Genomic DNA, 26,871 nt, shown 5'->3' with positions numbered 1-26,871 from the left:
AAACAAACAAAACAAAACTAGCCACACAAACAATCCAGCCCTGGAGAAAAGATCACTAGTTCAGGTCTGGCCTCTGTAGCTTTCTTCCAGATCCTTCTGTGGGAATGGACTGGTCTGAGCCATCACTACACTGTGTACACAGCAGAAGACGCCCAGGTCACCCAGCAAGGTGACCACTTAACCCAGCCTGGCTTCCCCTAGACCCACCCAGCCCAAGGTGGTCAGTCATCAGCCAGGATGGAACCGGAAGCTGTCAGGAAGCATCATTTTCAGAAGGATAAAGTGTCTCACTGACTCACACTTCTTTAGCAAAGGGGCCTGGTATAGAGCAGGCAGTGTGTGTGTGTGTGTGTGTGTGTGTGTGTGTGTGTGTTTACTGGCTACTCTACCAGCAGCTGCTGGCCAGGAGAGCGTAGTCCCTCTACTGCTCCATGGCCAGGTCTTCACTCCTGGCAGGGAGGTCCACTTACCATGACAGAAACTGCTTGGGTTCCCTCCCTCCTGGAAGAACAGTGACTCAGACACCAGTGTGACTCAGACACCAGGGACAAACACCAGACAGCAGTTGGGTGTGGTCCTAGGGACGTTGTGAACTCTGGCCTTTCCAGGTTTCTTTGCTGGTCCCTGGTGGGAGAGGACCACACCCCAGCCAGGGCTGTGGAAGAATACTGAGGCCTCCTGATGGGCAGTGGAACTGTCTGGATAATTTCTCACAGGTATAAATGGGGAGCAAAAGGAAGAGCCTTATTGAAGACCAGAGCCAAGTGACTGGGAGCACGGGTCGGCAGGGAGCACCTGAGTTCCGTGCTCTGTACCACGGCAGCCAGTCAACAAACCTGCCTTGAGCCAGACAGACAAAAGACAACCAACTGAAGCCAAATCCTAGGACCCACGAACTGCCTTCTGCTGGACAAGCAGGAGGCTGACCCCAGCACAGACACTGCTCCTATGTCCCCAGCCTCAGACTGTCCTGCAGGCTTATGGGAGAACTGTGATGAATGGCCAGTAGTTAGCTGGCTGTGGTAGTTTGAATGAAAATGGCCCCCTAGACTCACAGGGAGAGGCATTATTGGAGGTGTGGCCTTGTTGGAGGAAGTGTGTCACTAGGAGGTGGGCTTTGAGGTTTCAGAAGCTCATGCCAGGCCTAGTGGCTCACTGTCTCTTCCTGCTCTTGGATCCAGACGTAGAACTCTCAGCTACCTCTCCAGCACCATGTCTGCCTGCATGCCGCCATACTTCCCGCCAAGATGATGATAGACTAAACCTCTGAACTGTAAGCCAGCCCTAATGAAATGTTTTCCTTTGTAAGAGTTGCCATGGTCAGGGTGTTTCCTCACAGCAATAGAAACCCTACCTAAGACACTGAGCTAACTAGTTGATGGTAGTGAGTTGGGCTCCCAGAGGGAAAGGAAGGACAAACCAGCCCCAAGCAAAGAGTGTGGCCAGGAGCTTCAGCAAGGACCAGAGACTGTAGCCAACTTGAGTGCTCTGCAGCCAGCCAGGGATTTGCTCGAGGCCCTTTAGGTCTAGGAATCATTTTGAAAAATCCCAGACTAGCTGCCCTGAGGTGTGTGTGTGTGTGTGTGTGTGTGTGTGTGTGTGTGTGTGTGTGTGTGTTCATGTGGGGGGGGAGGGGTTGGTAGCAACACTCTGGTCTGTCCACTGCAGATTATTTTTGTTGTTGTTGCTATTTATTTATTTATTTTGATTTTTTGATACAGGGTTTTCCTGTCCTGGCTGTCCTGGAACTTGCGTTGTAGACCAGGCTGGCCTCGAACTCACAGAGATCCACCCACCTCTGCTGGGGATTTCCACTGCAGTTTATACACACACGGAGTCAGTCCTTATTTTTATCTGGGTAGGCTCAACTTCTGATCACAGAAAAGGTGGAGCTTGTCTATTGGTTTCCATGGAAACTGTTAGGTAGAGCATCTGCTACCCAACCAAGCAAGCCCAGGCTGGTGGGACTCTTCTAGAATGACGTCACTGTTTTTACCCAGGAAGGCCGCCATGCCCAAGTGTTTTCCCGTGTACAGAACAGGAGGATGGGCAGGTCTGAGGGAGTAGGATGGCTCCCAGGGAAGAAGAGAATTGTTGGAAAGTAAGCATGTCAGGATGGCCATAACTATTCTGAGAAGCCCTTGGGTTTCTATTTCTTTCTTTCTTTTTGGCTTTTCGAGACAGGGTTTCTCTGTGTAGCTTTGCGCCTTTCCTGGAACTCACTCTGCAGACCAGGCTGGCCTCGAACTCACAGAGATCCACCTGACTCTGCCTCCCGAGTGCTGGGATTAAAGGCGTGCGCCACATCTGCCCGGCCCCGGGTTTCTATTTCTAAGCAGCAACAGGGCCTGCGTGATGAAGCAAGGAACTTGGGCTCGGCCTGACACTGCTTCCTGGGTCCCAGCTTGCCCCAGCAGCAAGGCCACTAGCTGGCTCCCCTCAGAACAGCTGTGTCAGGGACAGGAGAGCACTCACCTTGCCATGTTCACCTTCATTCACTCTTACGGGACAGGGACCCGATTCCCCTCAGGCCGTGGAAGCGAGCTGAATGCTTGCAAGGTCAGAAGTAAAGGCACCGGCCCATGTGGACATGTAAGAAGTGGTTTTATTCCAGGTGTGTTTCTTCATAAAGACAGCGTCCCCCGGGACAGCTTTAGTGGCACATGCTTTGGTCAAGAAGAAAAGCAAAACCAGAGTTGGACCGAGTCCCCCAGAACGGAGAGCCGACAAGTGCAGAGTCTGGTCTGACCACAGCAAACGGGGAGAGGCCTTCTCAAGGCTCAGCAGCCGTCAGTACATTCACAGAGAGAAGCCCAGGTTCCCAGGCCCAAGGTCCACACGGGAGCAGAGCCCAAGTCTCTAGGGGAAAGCCTCTACCTTGGCCCCGGTTCTGCCCCTTACTTCGGCAGGAGGATTCCCAGGGATTCGGGGGATCCCTGGCCATTTCTGCAGAAAGCAGTGTATGAGACATTGTCACAGGAGGGGCCGAAGCTTGGTCACACGGTGAGAGGCCCCTAGGCTGCGCCCAGGGCGCACACATATTTGGCACAGAACTGCTGACAGGATGCTGGTGAGAGCCAAAGGTGAAGGAGCCTGCTGGAGAACCTTCCAGAGCTGGTACTATAACCCGGGTACTTGGCTCCTAACATCTGGCGGTGGACAAGCCAGGCCCAGCAGGGAGGGTGATGGGGGCCGGCGATGCAGAGAGGTGGCAGATCTCAGCAAGAGCAGAGGATCAGATCCTTTGGAAAGCAGGAAGCCGGGGAAATCCAGGCTCCACCCCCACCTAGGAAACTGCATATGTACGTACACATGCCACATTCTGGGGGATTTCTAGACTTTCTGGAGTCTGTAGATTCCCTATGAATGTGTGACTGTCTGGTCTAAGAAAGACTGGTTGCTCCTGGGGTAAGAGTGGCCTCCTTAGGCTGTCTTGCTTTGGAGGAAGACCCTAAGAGTTCTGGCTACCAATAGTCTTTTACCCAAAATTATACTGTGTAAGCCAGTGGGAGGGAGGCGGCCGGGATTCCAGGACGCTATCAATGTGTGTTCTCAGTAGTGAGAGAAGAAAGAACAAGGAATTCTCTGCAGGGACAGGACCCACTAGCCAGCTTCGCAGCCCACTGCAACAGGAGGCCTTTGGAGAAGGGCCTGAGCGCTAGGTTTGGCCTGGGTGACTCGGTTCCTACTGATTAGGAAATGGTTATACTCCAGGAAGGGGGTCCAAACCTGGCCAGCCACCATGCCCCAGGATGCTGTGCTTACAGAGGCAAAGACCTTTGAAAAAGCAGGGGTCCAAACAGGGAGTGAGGACGAGGGTATTCTAGGGTGTATGACCAGGACCAGTTAGTGCAGACAGAGTTACCAACTGGTCATAAAGGCCTAAGTGTGAGATCTTGGCCTGACTGACGGTTAAGCAGAGGTGGAGTCTGCTTCATAAATTATGCCCCAGATCCCTCTGCAGTCTCTTGCTAAGAATATGGCCACCTGGAGGGGCTGCAGGCGTATGTTGGACTTGGGACCTGGGGCTATCAAAGCATGGACAGGATGATGTCTTGGAAAGAGACCTCATTTTTTTTCTGGTACTTCACGCTGTGTTCTTTGAATCCCCATCCTCTTGTCCCAGGATGCATCCCTCCCTCACCCACCCGCTGGACTGAGCCCCTCAACCCTTCCTGGTTTCTAGCTGCCCCCCGCCTTCAGCCTCTTCACACATACGCTGCCACCCGTCCTCTTGTGTTGACCTCAGGCTAGCCCTGTGACCCAACCTGGCCCCTCGGTAGGCTTTCTATCCTTGTCCCTACCAGGCAACAAGGGGAAGGTCCACACACCACTGTCTGGGGCCCCCAAAGGGCCAAGAAGAAGGGCCAGGAGCAACTGCCGAGTCTCTGGCCAGGACAGCTGCACACTAACCATCTCTGCTCCCGGAGCAAGACTGGGGTGGCACAGAGGGCATGAGCATGCCCCCACCCCCTCTCTGAACGAGCTTCGGAGAAACGCACGCGCAGTAGGGGTGTGTACCGATGATCCAGTAGAAATGTGAAGAGATGGGAAACAGCCCGCTTGACACTCCCCCACCCTAACCCCTTCCAGTCCCCAAGTCTCATGCAGAAGGTCCAGGAGGCTGGGGGCCACCGTCATGTGTGTGGCAGCAGTTCCCATTGCTGGGCCTGGGCATCTGCCTGACACTTGCTGGTCACCAGCTGGGCAGGCTTTGTCTCCAGGCAGAGGCCACTGACGGAATGCTGGATGAAAGAGCCTTTCCTTCTCCATTTCTGGGTAGAAGGGAGAGGGGAAAGGAAGAAGGAAACGATTAAAAAATAACAATTATATGAGCTGGGGGTGGGACTCAGTGATGCAGTGCTTACCCGACATACCCAAGGCTGCAAGCTCTGTGCCCAGCACAGGGCCAAAAAGTAGTCTGTACCTGCGTTTCACGTGCACATACATAATACTGCATATGCCTAGGACACACCACACTCATTTATTTGCTGTGTGTGTGTGTGTGTGTGTGTGTGTGTAACTGTATGCATATGTATTTCCTGCACAGGTGTGTGAGCTTGTACATTCGCAGAGGGCAGAGGTTGATGGCAGTTGTCTTCCTCCATCTCTCTCTCTCTCTCTCTCTCGGGTGTGGTGGTATTGTGTTCACCAAAATATTGTGTACTCTAATAAAAATATCTGGGGTCAGAGAACAGACAGCCACTAGATACAAAGGCTAGAAAATGGTGGCACTCACACCTTTAATCCTAGCATCCCAGAGATAGAAATCCCTCTGGATCTCTGTGAGTTCAAGGCCACATTGGAAATAGCCAAGCATGGTGACACGCCTTTAATCCCAGAAAGCCAGCCTTTAATCCCAGGGAGTGGTGGTAGAAAGCAGAAAGATATATAAGGCGTGAGGACGAGAAACTAGAAGCATTTGGCTGGTTAAGATTTTGGCTGGTTAAGCATTCAGGCTATGGAGCAACACAATTCAGCTGAGAGCCATTCCGGATGAGGACTCAGAGGCCTCCAGTCTGAGGAGACAAGACCAGCTGAGGATCTGGCGAGGTGAGATGACATAGCTGTGGCTTGTTCTGTCTCTCTGATCTACCAGCATGGACCCCAATAACTCGGCTCGGGTCTGATTTTATTAATAAGAACCTTTAAGATTCCTGCTACACTCGGGTCTCTCACGGAACATGGAGTTCATCGATTCAGCTGGACAGGCTGGTCATCAAGTCCCAGGGATCCCCCTGGGTCCTCCTCCCCAGTGCTGAGATTACAGGCTGCACCTGGCCTTTTATGTGGGTGCTGGCGATCCAAACTGAGGTTTTCGTGATTGTACAGCAAACACTTTAGTCTCTGTGCTGCCGTCTCTCCAGCTACGCCCCCCCCCATCTAAAGCAGACAGTGACCCTCTCCAGGGCACTCACTTCTTCTGTAGGATGGCACAGAGTTACTAAACAGATCAAAGGAAGCAGCGCTGCCCACGGGCTGTGTGTTTTACTTGGCTTGCATGGCATCATTTAAAACCCAGCTTAGCTATCGCATAAAAATCTGCATTTCCAGTTTCTCTTTGGAGACAAGGCCCAGTTCTATCAGTTGGCTGGGCTGGGGCTCCCCCGGCTCTCTGTTTCCGGGCAGAGCTCTCCTTCTCCAGCTCTCTGGAGTCCCAGCTTGGTCTTGGTCTTCTCCCCTAGCAGCTTCCCCTAGTCAGTGAGCCCTGGCCTAGGTGAATCTCTTCTCGATGGGGAAAAAAAAGTTTTCATCTTCCTGCAACCCTGCGTGCCTGGCCGGGCCTACAATCATGAGTCGTAGTACCCTGTCCCCACAAGTGGGAAGTGGCCGTCACGTCTACAGTCACGCTCATGCAGTGTGGTGAGGCCGGGAGACTAGAGTCCTCACTAAAGGGATCCTAGCATTTTCTTCTCCCAAGTTTGACAAGGTGAGGGGAGGAAGTCGTTCCCATAGGACATTTCAGAAGATGACGTAGATAGAGGATGGTGTGCTATCTGGAATATGGGGAAAGGATGAGAGGCCCAGGTTTCGAGGTTTGGAGGAGATTGAAGAGCAACAGACGTTTTTATTTCTTGCCCACTTTCCTTCCGTGCAGCCACATCCCTCTTCTTACATCCACCTTACCTTCCTAAGAGGTGACAGAGCTCAGGACCATGAAACTGGAGCCCACAGAGCTCTGAGGGAGACAGTCTGTGTTCTCACTGGGCAGCTCGGGGACAGAGATGAGCCGCACTCAACTGTGGAGACGGTGTCGTTGAAATTTTGCTTTAGCTTCCTCATGCACACACCTGCATTTCCAGTTCCTCTTTGCATACTGGACTGCTCTGACAGCCTCTCACACTTAACTCCGCTGGCCAAAGCTCCAACAACGTCAAGCTGGGACTACTATGGCCTCTTCTCTCCCAGGAGAAGGAGAGGGGCCTCCCTAGCCCGTGCGTGCGTGCGTGCGTGCGTGCGTGTGTGCGTGCGGCTCAGGCTCAGTGCTGCCTTGGCTCTCAACAATGTGGTGGCTGCTCCTTTCACCTCTTTTCCAGCTTCCTCAAGAGCTGGGCCATGCTCTCCCTTTTTCTCTTCTTGCACAGGATCTGTACATTCCTTGGCACATGCACGTGATGAGCAAATGAATAACCCACTGGTAGAATTCTTACTTCTGCTCAGAACTACTAGCCAGCCTCTCTCACTCGCTCTCCCAGTCACTCCATTCTGAGTCTGCGCAGACACAGAGCAGCCCATTATTGTATGAGCGAGGGACCTGGGCAATGGCTGACCTCGAACCTCTGACTCTATGACTGCACAGTGTCTCTCAGGAACCTCGAGGACACGTGAAGCCCAGCTGGCCTTGGTTGGAATCAAGGCTCATTTGGGACCTGGAAGGAAAGCCCAGAATCCAGAAGGTACTGATGCTGGGAGAGCTGTTCACGTGTCCTCCACAGTGGTGAGAGAGGCATGATACCCGGAGTGCCGGGGGAGTGGTGGGTGAGGGCTAGCGGGGCTTGTAGGGAACACAGCACACACAGCTTGCGAACATATGGGTCCTGGGGATCAAACTCGGGTTGTTGGGATTGGCAGCAAGCACCTCTCCAATCCACAAAGTACTTATTGTAGAGGATTATTTGAGTGGGGGCTGCCTGGGCAGACACTGAGAAGCTCTGACCTGAACAGAGGTGTCAATGGGCTCAAGGATTCCCCCCTCAGGACGGGGTCTCGGCTCCAGCTGAAGGGCAGACTGCCCCAGCCCCACCACAGAAAAGAGCAGGGGTCCAGCTAGATCTTGTAGGCTGAAAGCTAGCGGAAGTGGCCAGCCAGTCCAGCAAGCAGGCTATAGAGCGCTTCCCTGCCTCTCCCACCCTGCCTCTCTCACACACAAAGGCTGGAAGGAGAGAACCTGGCTGCTTTTCCAGAACAGAATAGCAAACTTCCACTCATCCCTAAAGAAAGAATCGGCCCAGGCAAACAGAAGAAGCGTGGGAGGAAAGCTCCGCAGGCTCAGTCCGAGAGCCAGCCCCCCCCCCTTGCATGACCTTCAGCAGGCTGTGTTACCAGAGGGGTGGGCATGGAAGGACGTAGCAGCCTGGGTCTTGGGTCCCAGGCTCTGGGGAGCAGGGAGCCCTTTTAACCTGGACGGGTGCCGCAGTGAAGAGAGAGGCTGCCTCCAGAAATCCAGCCTTTAGTGCTCTGCCACTAACTGCTGTGTGCCCCGGACAAGTGACAACGCTTTTCTGGGCATCAGTTTTTGCTTCCACAAGTAAACCTGAGCTATTTCTCAGGACACATCTGAGGCTAGTCATGTGAGCTTGCAGATCACTGTATGTGGACCTCAGATTCCCAGTCAGCCAGCAGTCAAGACATCCTTGTTAAGTTCTGGCTTACGTCTGTGGCCTTAGGAGTCACACTGACCTGGGTTTGAATCCTGGCTAGTTCCGCCCTTTCCCAGCTGTGGGAGCTGACAGCCTGTGTCTAGGGAGCCCTGGCTTACTCACGGCACTGTCGCTGGCGTGGAGCCGGGCGTGGAATGCGAGTGCCTAGTGGGCCACTTTTGGTAAGCAGAACTGGCACTGCGGGATGAACCGAGCGCCGGGTCGAGGCACCCGATGCTAGTTGAGAATTATCTTACCAGGTAGCTGGGGTGGGCGGAGGGGGATGTGGGGGGGGGATGGGGGGGAAATGCGAGGATTGTCGGTGTGAGATGTCTAGCAGTCTGGGAGTCAGCTAGCTCTTATTTGAGCTTTGTGGTTATTGTCAAAGGCTGGGCAAGCAACACTGACAAGACAAATTGCTCTGCCCTCAGACTGGCAGGACTAATGTTAAATAAACACTTAGCCGCCGTGTCCGCTCATGAGTGAAACAATATGCTGGACCCAGATGACGCCGGAGGCTCCTCGGATCCTCATTCTAGAGGGTTTATCTGAGATTACGTGCCTCAAGGTGGGACTCCCCCGGTCAGTGCCTCCCATCCCCGCTCAGTGTCCCTGTGTGCTGTTGGCCCTCTGTAGCCGGGGGTTCAGGCTTTACCTGTTTGCCTTCTTTAGGGCTGCACGCTTGCAGTATTACTGGGGATCCAGGGGAGGACATTAAGGTGGAGGTGGCAGCCAGGCATTTCCCTTGCTGCTGGATGAGGTGGTCGCTGAACAGCCATGCCTGCAAGACAGGGAAAGGACAGCTCTGGCTGGACAGACGTGGGCAGACAAGTGATTAGGCAAAGAGACCGGGGACTTTTTCAGACATTTTTTCACAAATAGCTGTAGAGGCGGAGGGGGGTATGCATCAGAGAGTTTCAATTTTTGTCTCGTGTTTGGAAATGTTCCTAATCAAATATTCAGATGAGGAAGCTCAGCTGGGACCAGCCAGAAGGCAGTCGCTCCAAGGGATGCTGGAGGTAGGGAAGAGCGAAGGGACACAGGACGAGGCTAGGTCCACGATGGGGGTCTCCACTACCTGTTCTAGAGCTGACGTGGGTGTGGCACTCACGCATTTGCTATGGAGACCCACAGCCCATCACACTCATCCGAGCTGTACTCCAGCATAGAACTAGGCGGCACCTCTTCCTTTAGAAGAGGAAGCATGGGGACACAGGGCTGGAAAGGGATGGGCATGTGGCAGGGGCAAAGTGTGAGGAGCCCTGGGAAGGAGGTTTATGGAGGATGCAGACAGAGAGGACAACGAGGAGGAACAGAGAGAAGTCCTAATCCCACTTGGCTCCTGTCCTGTTCTTAGCGCTCACTCCAGAGCCCTAAGCACCTTACCTGAGCTGGTGGAGGGCTCTTAGCCGACCCTCTGCAGATCCCCATTCCAAGCAGGAGGTCACCTGCTGTGTTGGGGCCCTGGGATTCTAAGCAGTTGATGCCTTGTTTAATGACGCCAGGGAGCACTTCCTTCGCTGGGACCCTGAGGAGAAAGGCGGTGTCAGGCTGCTTCTCTGCACACACCAGCTTACCCACCCCTTCCTCCAGAGGGCAGCACACAGTCACTGAGGTCTCTGACTGGCAGGCCTGGCTGGGCGGTAGAGGGATGGGGATATGGAGGGTATGGGGGGAGATTGTTAGGGAGTGAGCAGGATTGTAAGAAGAAGAAGGAGCAGCCTCAGCTCTAGCAGGTTCTTATGGGAGTCCCAAGGCCTCCATTAGAGGCCAGGCCTGAGACCCAGGGGGACCCCGAGAGGACACTCAGGCCTGACTCACAGGACTCAGCCCAGAAGCTGATACCTGGGAACCTAAAGGTGACATCAACACCCAATCTCAAAATAACAGAGAAAGAATGATTTTGGGAGTGGATAACTTGAAATACCCAAACACACAAATATGTTCCGTCTCACTATAATTAAAGAATGCATGTTAGAGAGCAATTACTGCTTGTTTCTCAGATATCTGTGTGAGAGAATGTGCATGTATGTGTGTTTTAAACAATGCCCAATGTGTTTTAAACAATGCCTATAAGGCTGGATCTTGTCCTACTGCACCAGTTGAGAGTATAAATTGGGGGAAAGCATAAGTATGAAATTAAGCATGAAAGTCCTTAAAATGGGTACATCTTTGTCCTTTGGAGAGATGGCTCAGAGGTTAAGAGCACTGACTGCTCTCCCAGAGGTCCTGAGTTCAATTCCCAGCAACCACATGGTGGCTCACAACCATCTGTAATGAGATCTGGCGCCCTCTTCTGGCCTGCAGTCATACATACTGTATACATAATAAATAAATCAATCTTTTTTTTTTTTTAAAAAAAAAAAAAAGGATGCCAGTTTAAGAAATTTATCCCATGGGGGAGAGGGGGCAGGCTCTGGAGAGATGGCTCAGTGGCTAAGAGCACTGGCTGCTCTTCCAGAGGACCCAGGTTCAATTCCCAGCACCCACAGAGCAGCTCACAACTGTCTGTAACTCCAGTTCCAGGGATCTGACACTCTCACACAAACATACATGCAGTCAAAACACCAATGCACACAAAATAAAAATAAATTATTAAAAAAGGAAAACCTATTCTTTAAAAAAAAGAAGAAGAAAAGAAATTTATCCCTTGGGAATAAGCTTGGTGCGTTCAAAGATATTTGTATCAGAATGACTGATACTGAAAGCATTGGACAGTTCTGGTTATCCGGCCAACAGCTGGGATGCAGATACAACCACAGGATAGAAACCCTGCACCCTACAAATGACGGCGAAAGACAACCTGAAAACACTTGCCCCGCTGCTGAGGTAGGCTTCAAGCTATCCCATTATTAAAACATCTCACGTGCCAGGAGAATGCTTACATACATGTACACGTGGGCATACACACTGATCACCTCTGGCCAGCAAACCTAGGGAGGCTGCCATCTCCAGCTGACACAGGCTTGAATACTTGGTTTGGGGAGGCCCGTGGATTATGCAGCCATCACAAAGCAACAGGGAGCCAGGAGTGCTCAGAATCCGACCCCAGGCCTGATGCCCCCTGCTCCCTAGCACCTCTGTCCAGAGAGAGCCTGGACCCAGGGAGGGGACATGTCTGCCATTCCTTGATGCAGAAACCCTTGCAGGATCTCAGCCACAGCAGGTCTCCTCCAGGCTGTTCAAGAGCCCATGGATTTCCCCAGAACTGACTTGCTCTCAGGGAGCCTTGGAGAGCTCACTTCACTCCCCATCACCCGCCCGGGACTCCGCTTCAGAACCAGAGCTGTTGTACAGATCCAGAACAGAGGCTGCAACTGCAGGTCCCGGGCTGAGTGTGGCCATCAGACACATTCCGTCTGACCCACACAGAGGGGTTACTGCTGCTTTTAGTCAGTGGGAAATTTAAAAATGAGGGGGCTGGCGAGATGGCTCAGCAGGTAAAGGCACTTGCTGCTGCACCTGACAACCTGAGTTCAGTCCTAGGGACCCACGTGGTGGAAGGAAAGAACTGACTTCTGCAACTTGTCCCTATGAGCATCTAAGTCCCCACCCACATTCAATAAATTAAGGTATGTTTGAAGGCTTAAGGTGGCTCCGTTGAGGAAGCACATGCCATGCAAACAGCAAAGACCCATGCAAAGCACCCGTATGAAACCAGGTATGGTCACTTGTTTCTGTAACCCTAGTGCAGGGATGCGGGGGGGAGACAGGCAGATTCTCAGTATGCTAGCCAGCCCCGCCAGTCTAGCCAATTGGTGACTCCCAAGGTCAGTGAGAGACCCTGTCCCCAAAGATAAGGTGGAACAAAGCAGCAGAAGACATCCAGCTCTGACCTTACTCACTTCCACCCACATCTGCATGCACTTCTGCGCGCGCGCGCACACACACACACACACACACACGCACACACACACACACACACACACACACAGAGAGAGAGCTTGAGGAAGGAACTCATGTTGGGCAGCAGTGTCAAGAGCCGATGAAGCTCCTGATGTGTACCTGCCAGAGCAGTTCTAGCTGGCCAAGATGGCCGTCATCATCATCATCATCATCATCATCGTCCTCAGCTGCCCAGCAGAGCAAGCCAGCCTGTCCTGTTTACGGGTGGTCCTCTGTGTTTCCCTCAGTGGCTTTCCTCTAAGCAGGGCTGCCATTGGACGGCACAATGCCTTTGTAGAAATAGCAGTAGCAGCCACTGCTCACGCTGCCCGACTTCCACCTACTAGGAAGTTGTTAGAGCAGACTATTTTGGTTAGAATGCTTCCTGCCATCTGCTTGAAGTTATTGTAATGAGTCTACAGTGGCCACTGTGTGACTGGCACCCTTATGAAAGTGCGATTCAGTCTGCGCTGCTGTCCGGGACAGTCCTAATAAAAGTGATGGAGTAGCAGCTCCCGAGGCCCGCTGAAGCTAGGCCTGGACCCAGAGCAGAGCTGTGGCGGGATTGTAGGCAGGCCTAGCAAAGCGGAAGCTCCTTTATCCTTCTCAAACTGTGGTGACCACCTGAGACATGCAAGCAACCTAAGGATCCTCGGTGTGGAGCGGCATTGACATCACTCTGACCCACCCCTGGCCCCGTGACCTTTGAGCCCCCTAGATGGGAAGGAGCCATGGAATGAACAGCAGGGGAGTGGGGAGAGGGGGGCATTTTCTCCTGATTGAACACTGCACACTTAATATGCTGCCCTGTCTTGGAATGGATCCAGGTTTGGGCTAGAGCATTTCTAAATGGGTTCTAAAAGGACCCATTTCCATCTTCCCCGTATCCCTCCCCACAGGCTCCTCAGCTCACGCTGCCCGAGTGTCCAAAATGCCCTCCAAATGTAGAAACCTTGACAGCAGGTCAAACACCGCTACTCTCTCTTCCTCTGCGTCTCAGAAGCGCCACATGAATGAGCATATGCTCGCACTCCAGGACGCTCACTCGCTGCACTCTTCAGTCAATACTCCACACTTCTCAGCTAGGGGCCAGAGGGACCGAGGCTACTCGGCCGCCAACTTGCTTCCAAAGAGGCCGGTGCACGTTCGAATTGTTTGTTCTGGAGTTTCTTGGAAATTTCCAGCAGTCGGTCGGGGCTTACTGCTTTCCAGGCAGGCTGTATTTGGAACCTGGAGTCGTATTATCTGGGCTCAGCAGCTAGCTGTTTTCCAGGACTTGGCTGCAGCCTAACAGTGGGAACTTTGCAGGCAGTAGATAGGCCCTCGGAGAACAGAGGTCCCCCTCCTTGCAGAACTTGTAGGCAGCGAGGGGTGGAGTGTTCCAGAAAGCCAAGACAACATCATGAAAGAAACCAGCCACGGGATGAGCAGGCTCCCCAGGGGAGACTGTTCTGGAGGAAGGGGGTTAACTCCAGACACTCCCAAGTCTTGCTCACTAGAATTTATTTGCTCAAAAATATTCCTTTTAAAATATTCCTTTTACCCAGTGTCTACTTTGTGAGAGGCACTATTTTAGGGGGCCAGAGGAGAGCCCTGGACAATACAAGCCATGGCTTCTGCCTCCGTGGCTTCTAGGCAAGTGCAGGAGATGACATCAAATTAACCAGCCAGGAGTATATGTGAGATGCTGATGTAGGTTCCAGAGGGATGCTGCTATCAATTTAGTGTTCGGACAACGTCTCCCCGGGGAGGGTACAAATGAGTCCAACTCTGAAGAGCGGGAGGAAATAAACCATGTGACCAAGACACCAAGAAGGATTTAGAATCGGAGGAAGGAGCCTGTGTGCCCGCCCCCTACCCCACCCCCACCCCCGTCACAGCCATGGCCCTTTCTCCCTCAGTTCCCTTCAGAGCACACACAGCCACAACCCTGTTTGCATTTTGCTCCCTCTTTGCTAGAGCAAACATTTCCCTGTGCTTTTTTGGTCTCTGTGATTACATACTAATGGATGCATAATATTTGTTTAAATAGCTGTATCAGTGATCCACTGGGCCAGCCTAAGTGTTAGCCGCATCTCATTTTCCCCCAGCAGCCTGGCTCAAAGGCTCTGCGGTCAACAGCTCTGTGCTCTGATGACTTTATCTCCTTGGGATGAGCTTCCAGCAGAGAGAGAGAGAGAGCAGGGTCAAAGGTGATAAAAGCAGCGTGGCCTCAAATGTGTAATGAAGTGTTGTTTTCCTAGGGAGACAATATCCATTTCTAGTCAGGGAGCCAGGGTAAAAATGCAGCCGCACCACGCCTGACTGATAACTCGTGGTAACGCCGCCTCTGTTCCCTCAGAGCCTTTGAGGGGAGATGAACTCATGGCAGCTGAACGGTGCAGACTCAGGGCATCACAGGCCCCCAGCTCTGGAAGGGGGCTGCACTCACGTGAGCTCAGGATAGACATTCTCCAGGTACCAGCGGAAGGACTTGCAGTCCATCTTCTTCCTCTGCTCGATCCGTGTGGCCACACTGCAGGGAAAGACAGGGCCCAGGAAGGGCCGAGCTGTGAGGAGGAAGGCCCCGAGAGACCACAGAGGGAGACTAGCCCCCACTTCCCACGTATCTCAGGTAGTCTATACGAACATCTGACGTGATCACTTAGTTCTCCTGTATCTCCTGTGTCCTCTTTTTAATTCCTGCTGAGCTCACAGGGGCCACACTTCACCCTCAGCCTCTTACTTGTAGAGACTCCTGTTAGCACGTACAAACTGTCTTCATTTTTTTTTTGCAGAGGGTAGAAGATTTTGTCAACTTCCAGTTTAGGAGACAGGGTCTAATGTGAACATTTTTCCAGAGTTGGCGGGTCACAACCTTCTGATGTACCCTTGGGACATGTGCCTCAGTCTCCTCACCTTGCTCAGCTACACCAACCGCAAAGGCTACCGAGGACCCGGGTAACCACCTATCCAAGTAAACTGGGACTCCACCACTGACCTTGGGGTTTTGTGAGGATCAGGAGGGGACATGGGGTGCTTAGCTGAGGGGAGATCCTCAGTAAATGTTAAAAGAAGTACTTCGTGGCTTGCTGTTTTGCTTTTTAAGAATAGATAGAAATAAACAGAGGAGGGATGATTCATTTGCAATTGATCACTGACAACGTTTTCAAACTTTTCTGACGACAACATTAACTAGGTCAGCACACCTCACATCCCACGGCTACACAGGCCGAGGACACACGGGTGGGTGCACAGCCATACACAATGAAATGAGTTTCATAAAACGATACTTACCGTAGACTGCAATCAACTCTGATTTTCTAGTCTGTTCAGCACTAAACTCACCTCTGGTGTCTTTCTCATCCTTTTGTGAAAATGCTGATAATGATTCACTAAATTGGTTTCATTATCCATCTGCATTTTTGGAAATGCTTTAACCAGACAATGGTCATCACGGGCCATAACAGGAAAGCAGGCTGACAGACCTCAGGTTTGGATGGGGGTGGCGGTACCCTGCATTGTCTTCGGCAGACAACTCTGTCGTAACGACTACCTCAGACGCTGCTGTTCCTGAAGGCAGCTTTGAATGGGCTGCACTTTAAACCTTTGTGGAGAAACTTCTCTTCTTGTCTGTCTCTAGGCAGTATGTAGGACTAGGGTCTTGGACCAGGGTCTGGTCCATGCATCACACTCCCTTCCAGGGCCCACAGAAGCCAGAAGAGCCAGGACTCGGTTACTAGGGAGACTGAATGGTCTCCCACTCAGTCCAGTGTGTGCTGTCCAGTGTGGACCTACTTCATATTTGCTGGGCTATGCAAACATTGAGTGGAGGGAGGCAAATGGGATTTGGAGGGACCCACCTGCCAAAGGCCTTCCCAATGGCTGAGGGCCGGGCCTCATAGTAGTATTGCTTGTATTCATCCATCCATACCTCTGCAGTACGCTTTGTATTCCTAAAAGCAGAGAAGCAAAACCAAGTTACCAGAGAGGGGAAAGAGAGGAGGTAGGTTCTTACAGTTTTCAGGCCTGTGCAGTGGGAATGCCGGCAATCCAGGCGAACAACAAGGGCTGGGGGGCAATGAATCACCACAGTCGGTCTGGAGGGTGATCTGTCAGGACCGGTGGCAGGCTCCCCACTCAAAGGGATCTCTTCTACTGCAAGATCTGTGATGTGCAAAAAAGGACACCCACGAGAATAGCTGCTTAGGAAAACACTGGCAGCAAAATAAATGCCCTTCAGTAGGAAAATGTTTCTATACAATGGAGAGTGAGGCAGCCCTGAAAAAAAACACCAGGGCTAGGAAGGTGGAGGAGAAAGGATGGCTGTGGTATAATGCCAGAGAGGCATGCCGCTGGAAGAGTGTATGACGGCAACCTGCTAACGCAAATCCATGGCGGGTGGGGCGGGGCATGTCTCGATATACAGACTACACACGAGAACATGATAGAGCAGCAACCTACTCGAGCAGGTAGTTCTGGTTAAAGGCTTTAATGCTAAGGATGCTGGTAGTTGCTTTTGAAGAGATGAGTGGGCAAACAGGAGAGAGAATGAGTGGAGATGACTTTCGCTTTCTTCTGGAATCCTATAAAGAATAATTATCGCAAATGTGATGCTTAAATAACATCTGCATGTAAAAGTTGGTGTTGGTCCTGCCTGAGTGTCTGCAGTAAATCTATATGACTTTTACTCTAAAAATGGAATGTCAGGGGGATAGACAGGTGGCTTGTTGCTCTTACGGAGGACTTGGGTTCAGTTCCCAGCACCCACATGGTGGCTCATAACTATCTGTAACTCTAGTTCCAGGGATCTGGCACCTTCCTCTGGCCTCCTCAAGCACCAGGAATGAACATGGCATCCTACATACATTTGGGCAAATACATATATCTATATATAATATCGATATATGTATCTATATCTATATTATATATAGATATATGTATATAAATGGGGTAGGATACCAGGTGTGGTGGCATATGCCATTAATCCCAGCACTCAGGAGACAGAGGCAGGTGGATCTCTGTGAGTTTGAGGCCAGCTTGGTCTATAGAGTGAGTTCCAGGACAGCCAAGGCTACAGAGAGAGAGCCTTGTCTTGAAAAAAAATGGGGTAGGAGAAGTCAAACAAAACTTTCGGTCATTCGTTAATTAGATGTGGACAGCATTGCTCCAACCTATGCAAGCCAGCACGGCTAGGCAAGGGGGAAACAGGTCCTTAGGAGGGGATGTGTACTCAGGAGAGTTCCCCTTCCCCCCAACTCCTCCATCAGGACCATGGGTCATGGGCCGGTCTTCCAGGACACTGCTCACTCTCCTGTGAGACCAAGTGTACTCTGCAGCTGGGAAGATGCATGGTCAGGTACCGGGCCCAGTCTACATGGGGCATTGGAAACCATGACCACCAACAGAGGGCCAATGAGGACAGCAATATGTTGGTCACCTGACCATTTGTCCAAGACTGGTGGACAAGGTGAATCAAGACAAGAGAGACCTAAGGGCAATGCTCCCATTTCATCCTCTACCCTCAGAAATGCCCCAAATGTCAGACCTAGGGCAGCAAATGGAGAAACGGAGGCCTGAGATACAGGCTGGCAGCCCAAAGGCACATACATGGTGAATAACTAGCTGGGGGTGTCTAGAGTGATGAAACTCCATGCTTCCTCCAGGGTGTTTCCCATTGGGACCTACCTGATATAGGTGAGGGCATTGCCCTCGGGGAAGTTGTAGGGGTGCCGCTTCCTGAAGACATGGCCCACCCGGCTGCAGGGTACAATCTCCAAGCTGCCACCGCACATCCATACCCTGAAGGAGAGTTCTGCAGGAGATGACAGTGTCAGGAGAAGGGGGGGGGTCCCCTCCAGGTGATGGCGGGAAGGCGGGAAGGTGGGAAGGCGGGAAGGCGGGAAGGGGATGGATTTCTTTCTCTTCGGTGTCTCCCTGAAGGTATATGCTGGGATGTGAGCTCTTGTGCCAGATAAAATGGGGGTGCTTACACTCCTTGTGCAAGCTCATATCATGTATGCATACATGCATGTGCATATACATGGCACACACGCACACACACACACACACACACACACACACACACACACACACACATGCACACAAGAGCAGTGGAGAAAGCTTTGACATAACAGGAACACAGGCAGGAGATATGCAAAAATGCAGCATCTTTTCCAGCTTATGCGTACAGGCTCCAGCCAGACGTGAGTTAGGAAGACCATGCTTGCTGGCTGACTAGATCTGAGCACCTCTGAGGGCCACCAGTGGAACTTCAGGCTGCTCTACCGGTACCAGGCTGGCCCAGGCCTGCCTCTAGGCTCAGGGAGTGTGTACCAGGCTACTCCTGATCTTCCTGAACTGCATTATCTTCTGAAGGTCGTGGCAGAGTCGTAAGCGACCGAGGTCCCCCACTGGTGTCAAGAGATGCAAGAAGTGGCCACTCTGCTTCCCAGAGGGACATCACTTCTGTTTTCTACTTACCAGTCTCTTTTCCTCCACCCACCTGGCTGAGACTTAGTCTCCCTTCTGACTTCCTACTTTCTTTATATTAATTCTCCATTTGGATACTGTGTGGTGCTAAAATATCTCCTTCCTTGCACAGAAAATCCACGATTTACAAAAAAAGAGAGGGGCTAGAGAGATGGCTCAGTGGTCACTTTTGCTCTTCAGAGGACCTGAGCTCGAGCTCGGTTCCCAGCACCCACATCAGGTGGATCACAACTGCCTGTACCTCCAGTATCAGGGGATCTGATGCCCTCTTCTAGACTGTTCGCACTTTACACACACACACACACACACACACACACACACACACACACACACACACACAACACACACACAATTTGAAAGAGAAAGAGAAGTTGATGCCAGGCATGGTGGCACACACCTTTAATCCCAGCACTCAGGAGGCAGAGGCAGGAGAATCTCTGTGAGTTCGAGGCCAGCCTGGTCTACAGAGGAGTTCCAGGACACCTGGGGCTACACAGAGAAACCCTGTCTTGAGAAAACTAAAGGAGGATGACAGTGTAAGGTCCGGTGTGAAGCTTCACAGCTTCAGAATTGCTGTTCCATTGTCACAGAAGGTCACTGAGAGGTGTAGATGTTGGGTCTGGCTAATCTTGATGTGTGATGTTTACGTGCAAGTCCTTTACAATAAAGTTTTAATGGGGGGCTATGTTGTAGTCCCTGGACAGGCCTGGGGCTCTCACTGGCACGAATGCTTGGGCCCCTCCCAAGGACTAATACTGGCCATGGTAATGTGGTTTCCTTAGGTCCGCCCATAAACTGCCAGACACCCATCCCCTTTCCCAGCCAGATCTGCAGCTAACCTCGGTGGCTGAGGTTTAGAACTGGGGATAGATGACTAACTTTGTTATGTTAGTGAGGACACCTCATCTCACTCAGCCCATAGGGTACAAACGTGTTACAAATTAATATTATCTACAATGGCGATGACAGCGTCAGTAACCACCATCCACTTACTGAGTACCTGCTATGTACCGTGATGTGAGTGTCTGATTCTCACAGTAATCCAGAAGTCAGATATTATCTGTATCTTCCTGCAGTCTCCCTATTCCTTCTCCTCTCCCTGTCCCCCCTCTCCCTCCTTCCTTTCTTCCTTTCTTTGTATTTTGAGATAAGGTCTTGCTGTATATCCCTGGCTAGTCTGGTATCCTCCATGCAGCCTGTAGTCCAGGATGGCTTTAAACTCTCAGCAATCCTCCTGCTTCAACACCAATGCTCGGATTACTGTGTGTGCCATTTTTCCTTGTTTTATTTGAGATGGGGTCTGTGTTGCTCAACTGGTCTTGAACTCCTGAACTCAAGTAGTACTCCTGCCTCATCCTCCCCAGTGCTGAGACAGAAGTGCACATCATTGAACCCAGCTCTGTTTTTTTTTTTTTTTTAAGCCTCTCTAAGGTCACTGGATTACTAAATTCCAACATTGCAATATAAAGTTCACACTCTGTCAAGCAAGCTACACATTGTTTTCTTTCTCTCTCTGACTTGTATGTGTGTGGCATGCATGTGTTTGCGGCATGCATGTGTTTGCATCTGTGTGGGCACAGGGGTTTAGGTGCATGTGTGTGTGCATGTGTGTGTGCATTGTGTGTGCATGGGCTCCAGGGGTTGATGTCCACAGTCTTCCTCCACCGCTCTCTAATTTACTCACTAAGACAGGGCTTCTCCCTGTTACAGCTACTGGGACTAGCCAGCTGGCTCCAGGGATCCCACCTCTACCTTTCAAGGACTGAAATTACATGAGGGCCATTACACTCACTTGGCTTTTATGTGGGCTTCGGGGATTTGAACTCTGGTCCTCACAGATGTGTGGGCAAGCACCATGTGCACTCCCTAGCCCAAGCCACTCTTGAGCGAAGTTCTTTCGTTCATTCGGCCAATGTTAACTGAGCATCTTTTTTATGTGTCATACACTGTTCTGGATTCTCTTACGTGTATGTGTGCACACACTCACATGTTTATGTCTGTGCATATGTGTGTCTGTATTGGGGGTAAAGTTCATGAAAGTGGGAAACAAAACCCACAAGTAAACAAGAACATGTGTAGCATGTGGGGGTGACAAGTACAAGGAGAAAAACGCAGCTGGGTCGGGGGCTGAGCAGGACAGTGGAGCGGGGGTGGGCACACTACATTTTTAATTAGATTACTCAAGAATTTTTCTTATTTTGTTTTGTATGTGTATGGGTGTTTTGCCTGCATGTACGTCTGTGTACCAGATGCATGCCTGATGCTCGAAGAGGCCAGAAGAGGGTGTTAGATCCCCAGGGACTGGAGTTATAGACGGTTGTGAGCTGCCATGTGGGTGCTGGGACTCGAACCCGGGTCCTCTGGAAGAGCAGTGCTCTTAACCACTGAGCCATCTCTCTAGGACCCGACTTGAGAAATTTTCAACTGAAAGGTCATGCAACTCTCAGGGGAAGGATTTTCCAGAAGGGCGTAAACCCAGAGGTACAGGCATGGCCTGTGAGTTTGGGCATCAAAGGCCTGTGGAGACAGGGCCAGAGGAGAGGGAGATGAAGGTGGAGTTCATGTGTGGGTTTCCAGGAAGAACCTAGGAGCCAGCAGGAGGCCTCTGGGTGTCCTGTGAAGGACATGGGAGTCCCTGCAGAGTTTGAACAGAGGAAGAAACCTAAGGTGACTTTTAAGGTTTTTGGATCTGCCAGCCCCACTCCAGGTGGCCTCTGAGCTCCTGCCTCTCAGGGGACACAGGAGCATGACTCGGTTTGGGTGGCTCCTGTCTTTCAACAAAGGAATTTAAAAAAAAAAAGCTAAAGCCATCAGAGATCGGAGTCTCGGGGCTCAAAACTGGCCCAGCTGCTGACCCTCTGAGGGCCACAGCCAGCCTAGACACTTCTTTGAATTTCTTCTGAGGAACAGAATCCTGGCCAGAACCTCTCACAGCTCTGCCTTTCAAGTTCCCCAGCCCGGGAGCCCTTGCCTTAGGCAGAGTTTGAAGTGAGCTATTTGATCATTCACTGGTTTCTCTGTCAGTTCCCAGCCTGAAAAAACAGAGAAAAGAAAGGAAAGGAGAAATGTCTACCTGCAGGAAGGCTGGGCCTTTTCCAGCCTGCTGGGCCGGCCGTGGCTTCACAGCAAACCTGTTTTGCCAAAGCTGCCTTCCGGCGGAGACCAGGACACAAAGCAGGTCACTAGGACTCCAAACGCAGGAAATGGGATGAGGATGCAAGGGTCACTGTGCCCCAGCTCACAGAATTTACTCCTGTGAGTGCTGCCTGTACACTTTTGAGAGAAATCCAAGAGGAGAAAAATCCTGTGCCTATTTCCACTTAATTAGCCTCTCTGTGCACCTTGTTTTCCTGGGGAGGCGAGAGAGGACACCTTAGTGAACAGCCATGCAGCAGGGCCCTGCATTTGAACCCTGCTGAGGCCTGGCCAGATATACCCAGTCTCATGCCCATTTCACCAGGCCCCTGGGAAGGAGGTCCCCCCCAACCCCCCCCCCACTCCCGCTTCCTTCCTTGTTTTTGTTTTTCCCAAGTGAATAAACTGAGGTTCCCAAAGTTGACTACTTCTCCCAGTGACCCAGACCACCTGTGCTGGAGCCTGGGCTCTGACCTCACTTGGTGACCTCTCCATGGTGCTCTGGGGCAGGAGAGCAAACCTCTGGCTCTGTTCCATCTCCCTCTTGCTGTTCCAGGCAGCCCAGGAGTTCTCATCTGCAGGGTTCTGATGGTCTCACGCACAGCAATAATGGCCACAGCTTCAATCACTACTCAACAAGCTCTGGAGGAAGCTGGGTCCCAAAGAGGTTCAGTTTGCCCAGAATCAAAAACAGATTGAAGAAGCCAAGCCGGGGCCTGCATCCAGGCCCTCCCTGCTCACACGTGACCATTATGCCTGGTTGTATTCCTTCCTATCCCTTTTGGTAGAGAAACAGCCACGTAGTTAAGCTGTATTCAGTCATGTGTTCCTAACACACATGTCTGGCCATCTGGCCACATGCTCCCCTAGACACACTAAACTTTTTTGTCTACCTGAGTGGACCTGAACAAATAGCTCTCTGTGCCTGTTTGAATCAGTAAAATGGAGACAATTGCCTCAGAGGGTCCTTATGATGATTAAAGGTCTCAACAAGTGTCACATCTTTACAGACCAGGACCTCAAATGTAGACTGCTCTCCATCTGAATTATTGGTATGGCTCTTGTCTTTTCACTGTTATTATTTATCAACTCACCGAAATTCTCTCCTCCCCAGATGTCCATCTGGGCGTCATACTTCCCCAAGTGATTAAACCAGGACTTGTCAATCACGAAGATTCCTCCAGCTATAACAGGTGTCCTGGGGAGACAGAGAGGGAGGGTGCAACCATGAAACATGGAAACCAGGAACCTCTCTTCTGGCCCCAGCTCCCTACCTGCAGAGTCACTGGGGCAGGAGGGCTGGCCAGCTCTCAGGGCCCTCACAACTGCTCCCACGATCTCGGTCCTCTCTGTCCCTACGGGCAGGTCTGATGGCCCAAACAGAGTCAGCACCTAGACTAGGAACCCTTGGGAACCCTAGTGATGATGCACCCTCCCAAGAGCCTCCCAGACCCCTGATCCAGGAAGGAGAGAGCTTCCCAGAGGCCAAGCAGCCTGACCTGATGGGTTTGGTGGGGTCTGTCCGGGTCATCTTCTGCTCCAGGGGGATCTGTTCCCACTTGAAATGCAGACTCCAGTCGAATCCTACAGGAAAGCAGGGTGGGGGTGGGCCCACTGAGGGCTTTGGACCTTTTCCTCCACCCATCAATCTCTTCTGATCAGAGCAGGGTGGTAGAAGCCACTATTCTGTCATTCACATGGAGACATGTGCCTCCCTCACATGCTGTCAGCCTACTGACAAGACAAAGACTAACAAGTGTATGATGTGCCCATAGAGATTGACAGTGTGCTAAAAACGAAAACTAAGATGAGGTGTCCATATTATAGTAAGGTTGGTCAGCAAGGCTCACCCACAGGTTTGATTTTTTTAGTAGGGATCTGAACGAAGGATGCAATCCATACAGACATCTGGGGAAAGGGAATTCCAGACAGAGGCATCAGCAAGTGGGTGGCGTTCTGAACGAGAATGACACCAATGGGCTTATGTATATCTAAATGCCTGATCCCCAGATGGAACCGTTTGGTAAGGATTAGGAGGTGTGGCCTTGTTGGAGGAAGTGTGTCACTGGGGGTGGGGTTTGAGGTTTTAAAAGTTCATGCCAGGCCCAGTCAGCTACTTCTGCCTCTTGCTTGTGGATCAGCTGTAAGCTCTCGGCTACTGCCCCAGCACCATGCCTGCCTGCCTGCCTGCCTGCTGCCAAGCTTCTCACCATCATGGCTATGGACTAATCCTCTGGAACCATGAGTCCCAAATTAAATGCTTTTTTTTTTTTTTTTAATAAGTTGCTTTGGTCATGGCATTTTGTCACAGCAATAGGGAAGTAACTGAGACAAAGTACAAAGGCCCTGAGGTGACTTCTCAGACGGGAACTGGCTGGCTTCCCTTAGAATCTTACCCAACTCCAAGGTCTAGCTCCTGGCTGGGTCCACTTAGTGGGTTACCAGGCCCCAAGGAAGGACTGTCCCCCACGCCCCCTAGCTCCCAGTACCAGACTCTCGAGAGCAGTGGCATCCAACAGAACTTTCTGTAATGACAGACATGATTTGGATCTATAGGGTTCAGTGGGGACACCAAAACCTTGTGTGGCTGCCAAAGCCTCATGTGGGTTAAGCTCTTAATATGTAGCCAGGACACCCAAGGAAATTAACTGTAAATCTTGTTTAATTTTAATTAATTTAAAGAGCCACATGGGGCAACTGTCATCTGGATTGGGCAGCCCAATGCCAGGGTCCATACTTGTCCAAAAAGGATGATAAGGCAAGTGAGCCACCAACTCAAAGCCACATACATACGCCACGTAAAATAGTCCAGAACGGTCTAGAGCGGTGGTTCTCAACCTTCCTAATACTGTGGCACTTCCATACCGTTCCTTACGTTGTGGTGACCCCCAACCATAAAATTATTTTCACTGCTACTCTATAACTGTAATTTTGCTACTGCTGTTACAAATCATGATGTAAATATCTGATATGCAACCCCAGAGGGGTTGTGGCCCACAGGTTGAGAACCACTGGGCTAGAGAGATGGCTCAGCAGTTAGGAGCATCTGAGGTTCTTCTTCTGTGGACATTGCATGCACATAGTCCACATAAAATATAAATAAATGAATTAACTAATATTTTAAAAACCAGTCCATGCTGGGCGGTGGTGGCGCACGCCTTTAATCCCAGCACTTGGGAGGCAGAGGCAGGCGGATCTCTGTGAGTTCGAGGCCAGCCTGGTCTACAAAGCGAGTTCCAGGAAAGGCACAAAGCTACACAGAGAAACTCTGTCTCGAAAAACCAAAAAAACAAAACAAAACAAAAAAACCAGTCCAGGAGTTACATGGGGTAAAAAAAAACAACATGAGGTTAATTTGAATAAAACAGTCTTAAGACCGTCCATCTAAAACATTTCAAGCATGCAATCAATACAAAACACCCATGAGATAGTTTACATTTGTCCGCACTAAAATCCTGCCCACTCCTGTGGGTATGATGTACTTAACAGCCCATAGCAAATCTGACCAGCTGCTTCAAGGCTCGCTAGCAAATGTGGCGAGTAGCTGCTGGGACGCGCCTGTGGGATGTGTGTGAAGAATTCAGGCAAGGCCACAGGCTCTTGTTCTTCCTGTCCAGACAACGTCTGCTCTCCAGAAGACTCCCCCGGGGCCTTTGGCCAAGCGCTCTGCGCCCGCAGTGCCGGGAGCGATGTGCCCATGATGAGGGGAGGGAATGAAGAATGACCAGCTAGCCCCACCTCTGACCATGTGAGGCACTTCCAACCCAGGGCTCTCCTTGTCCTCCTCTTCGGGGCGGGGGGGGGGGGGGGGGAGGGGGAGGATGGGCAGGGCGAGACTCAGGAGAGCCCTTGAACCGGGGCTTTTGCCTGCTTCCGCCCTGCCTCTTTTCAAGCCTAGACGCTGCCCTCTCGGAGGAGCAGGAAGGACCCACCTCCTCGGAGATCCGCAGATGCTGCGAGGTAGGCGAAATTGTCCAGGCTGATGACATCAATGATGGGGCTCACCACCCGGGTGTGGTCCTAGGAGGGGAGGGTGAGAAGGTGCGAGGTCAGGAATGTCTGCACAGAGGCCCCCCCCCCCCCCCCCCCCCCCCCCGCTGCCTGCCCCGAAGAGGAAACCTCTGGAACACGGGGTGCCACAGCCTCCCCAGGCTCCTGGAAGACCCTAGGGGCTGGACGAGATCACCACACACCCAGTTCCAGGCACAGCACTACTGACCCAGCCTCTTCCTCCTGTGTCATTTTGAGCCCTTCTGGGATGTCACCCGCTGGGATGCCCTCACCACCAGGGTCTAGACGGGACAGCCACTCAGCCGCTGTCTGTGCTGGCTCTTCTGCGGCAGGGTGGGCCCTTCTGGTTCCTGTTGTTCATCTCTCTACCTTCTGGAGTTGAGGTTCCCCAAATGGGCACCGACAGCTTAAGGCCAGGGACCTTATGGTCCCTGTATAACACAAGCCTCCCTGATTTCTTGAGTTGGGGTAAATCATGTTGTACACCCCAGGGAAAACCTAATCCCACTTGGGAGACCCTTTTAACACTCCACTGAGGGGCACAGATTACACACCCCCCCCCCCCCCCTTTCAACTCCAATTCCCTCTTATCCGACCCAGATGTGATGATACACACTTGTTTACTCCAGCACTCAGAAGGCTGAGACAGGAGGATGGTGTGTTCAAGGCCAGCCCGGGCTACCCAGCGAGACAACAATAACAAAGCCACTCTTCAGAAAATTCTCTTACACTCTAAAGGTTAAAACCACCTTAAAAGCTGATGATGAGAGATGAACAGGAATGACCACACAGGAGTTAGGAAAGAAGATACTAAATAGCCCTGGATGAAAGTTTTCTGCCGGGCGGTGGTGCCTTAAATCCCAGCACTCGGGAGGCAGAGGCAGGTGGATCTCTGTGAGTCGAGGCCAGCCTGGTCTACAGAGCGAGATCCAGGACAGGCACCAAAACTACACAGAGAAACCCTGTCTCAAAAAAACCAACAACAAACAAACAAAAAACAAAAAAGGAA

The 26,871-nt window shown here is 51.6% G+C and overlaps 1 protein-coding gene across 1 annotated transcript in view; it reads right to left on the bottom strand.

Moving 5' to 3' along the window:
- Positions 1 to 2,583: 2,583 nt before the first annotated feature.
- Positions 2,584 to 26,871, bottom strand: part of Galnt16 (polypeptide N-acetylgalactosaminyltransferase 16) — a 90,326-nt gene continuing 66,038 nt past the window's right edge. The window contains exons 7-15 of the mRNA XM_028876136.2: positions 25,784 to 25,871; positions 23,351 to 23,435; positions 22,946 to 23,049; positions 17,913 to 18,039; positions 16,088 to 16,180; positions 14,677 to 14,760; positions 9,747 to 9,888; positions 9,016 to 9,141; positions 2,584 to 4,775 (exon numbers count right to left, since the gene is read on the bottom strand). Coding sequence (XP_028731969.1) covers positions 4,638 to 4,775; positions 9,016 to 9,141; positions 9,747 to 9,888; positions 14,677 to 14,760; positions 16,088 to 16,180; positions 17,913 to 18,039; positions 22,946 to 23,049; positions 23,351 to 23,435; positions 25,784 to 25,871 — 987 coding nt within the window. The 3' untranslated portion in view covers positions 2,584 to 4,637. The remainder of the gene's footprint in view (positions 4,776 to 9,015; positions 9,142 to 9,746; positions 9,889 to 14,676; positions 14,761 to 16,087; positions 16,181 to 17,912; positions 18,040 to 22,945; positions 23,050 to 23,350; positions 23,436 to 25,783; positions 25,872 to 26,871) is intronic.

The sequence above is a fragment of the Peromyscus leucopus genome, chromosome 14 (assembly GCF_004664715.2).
Source record: "Peromyscus leucopus breed LL Stock chromosome 14, UCI_PerLeu_2.1, whole genome shotgun sequence".
In the NCBI taxonomy this organism is placed as follows: Eukaryota; Metazoa; Chordata; class Mammalia; order Rodentia; family Cricetidae; genus Peromyscus; species Peromyscus leucopus.
This window is presented reverse-complemented; position numbering and strand designations above follow the sequence as displayed.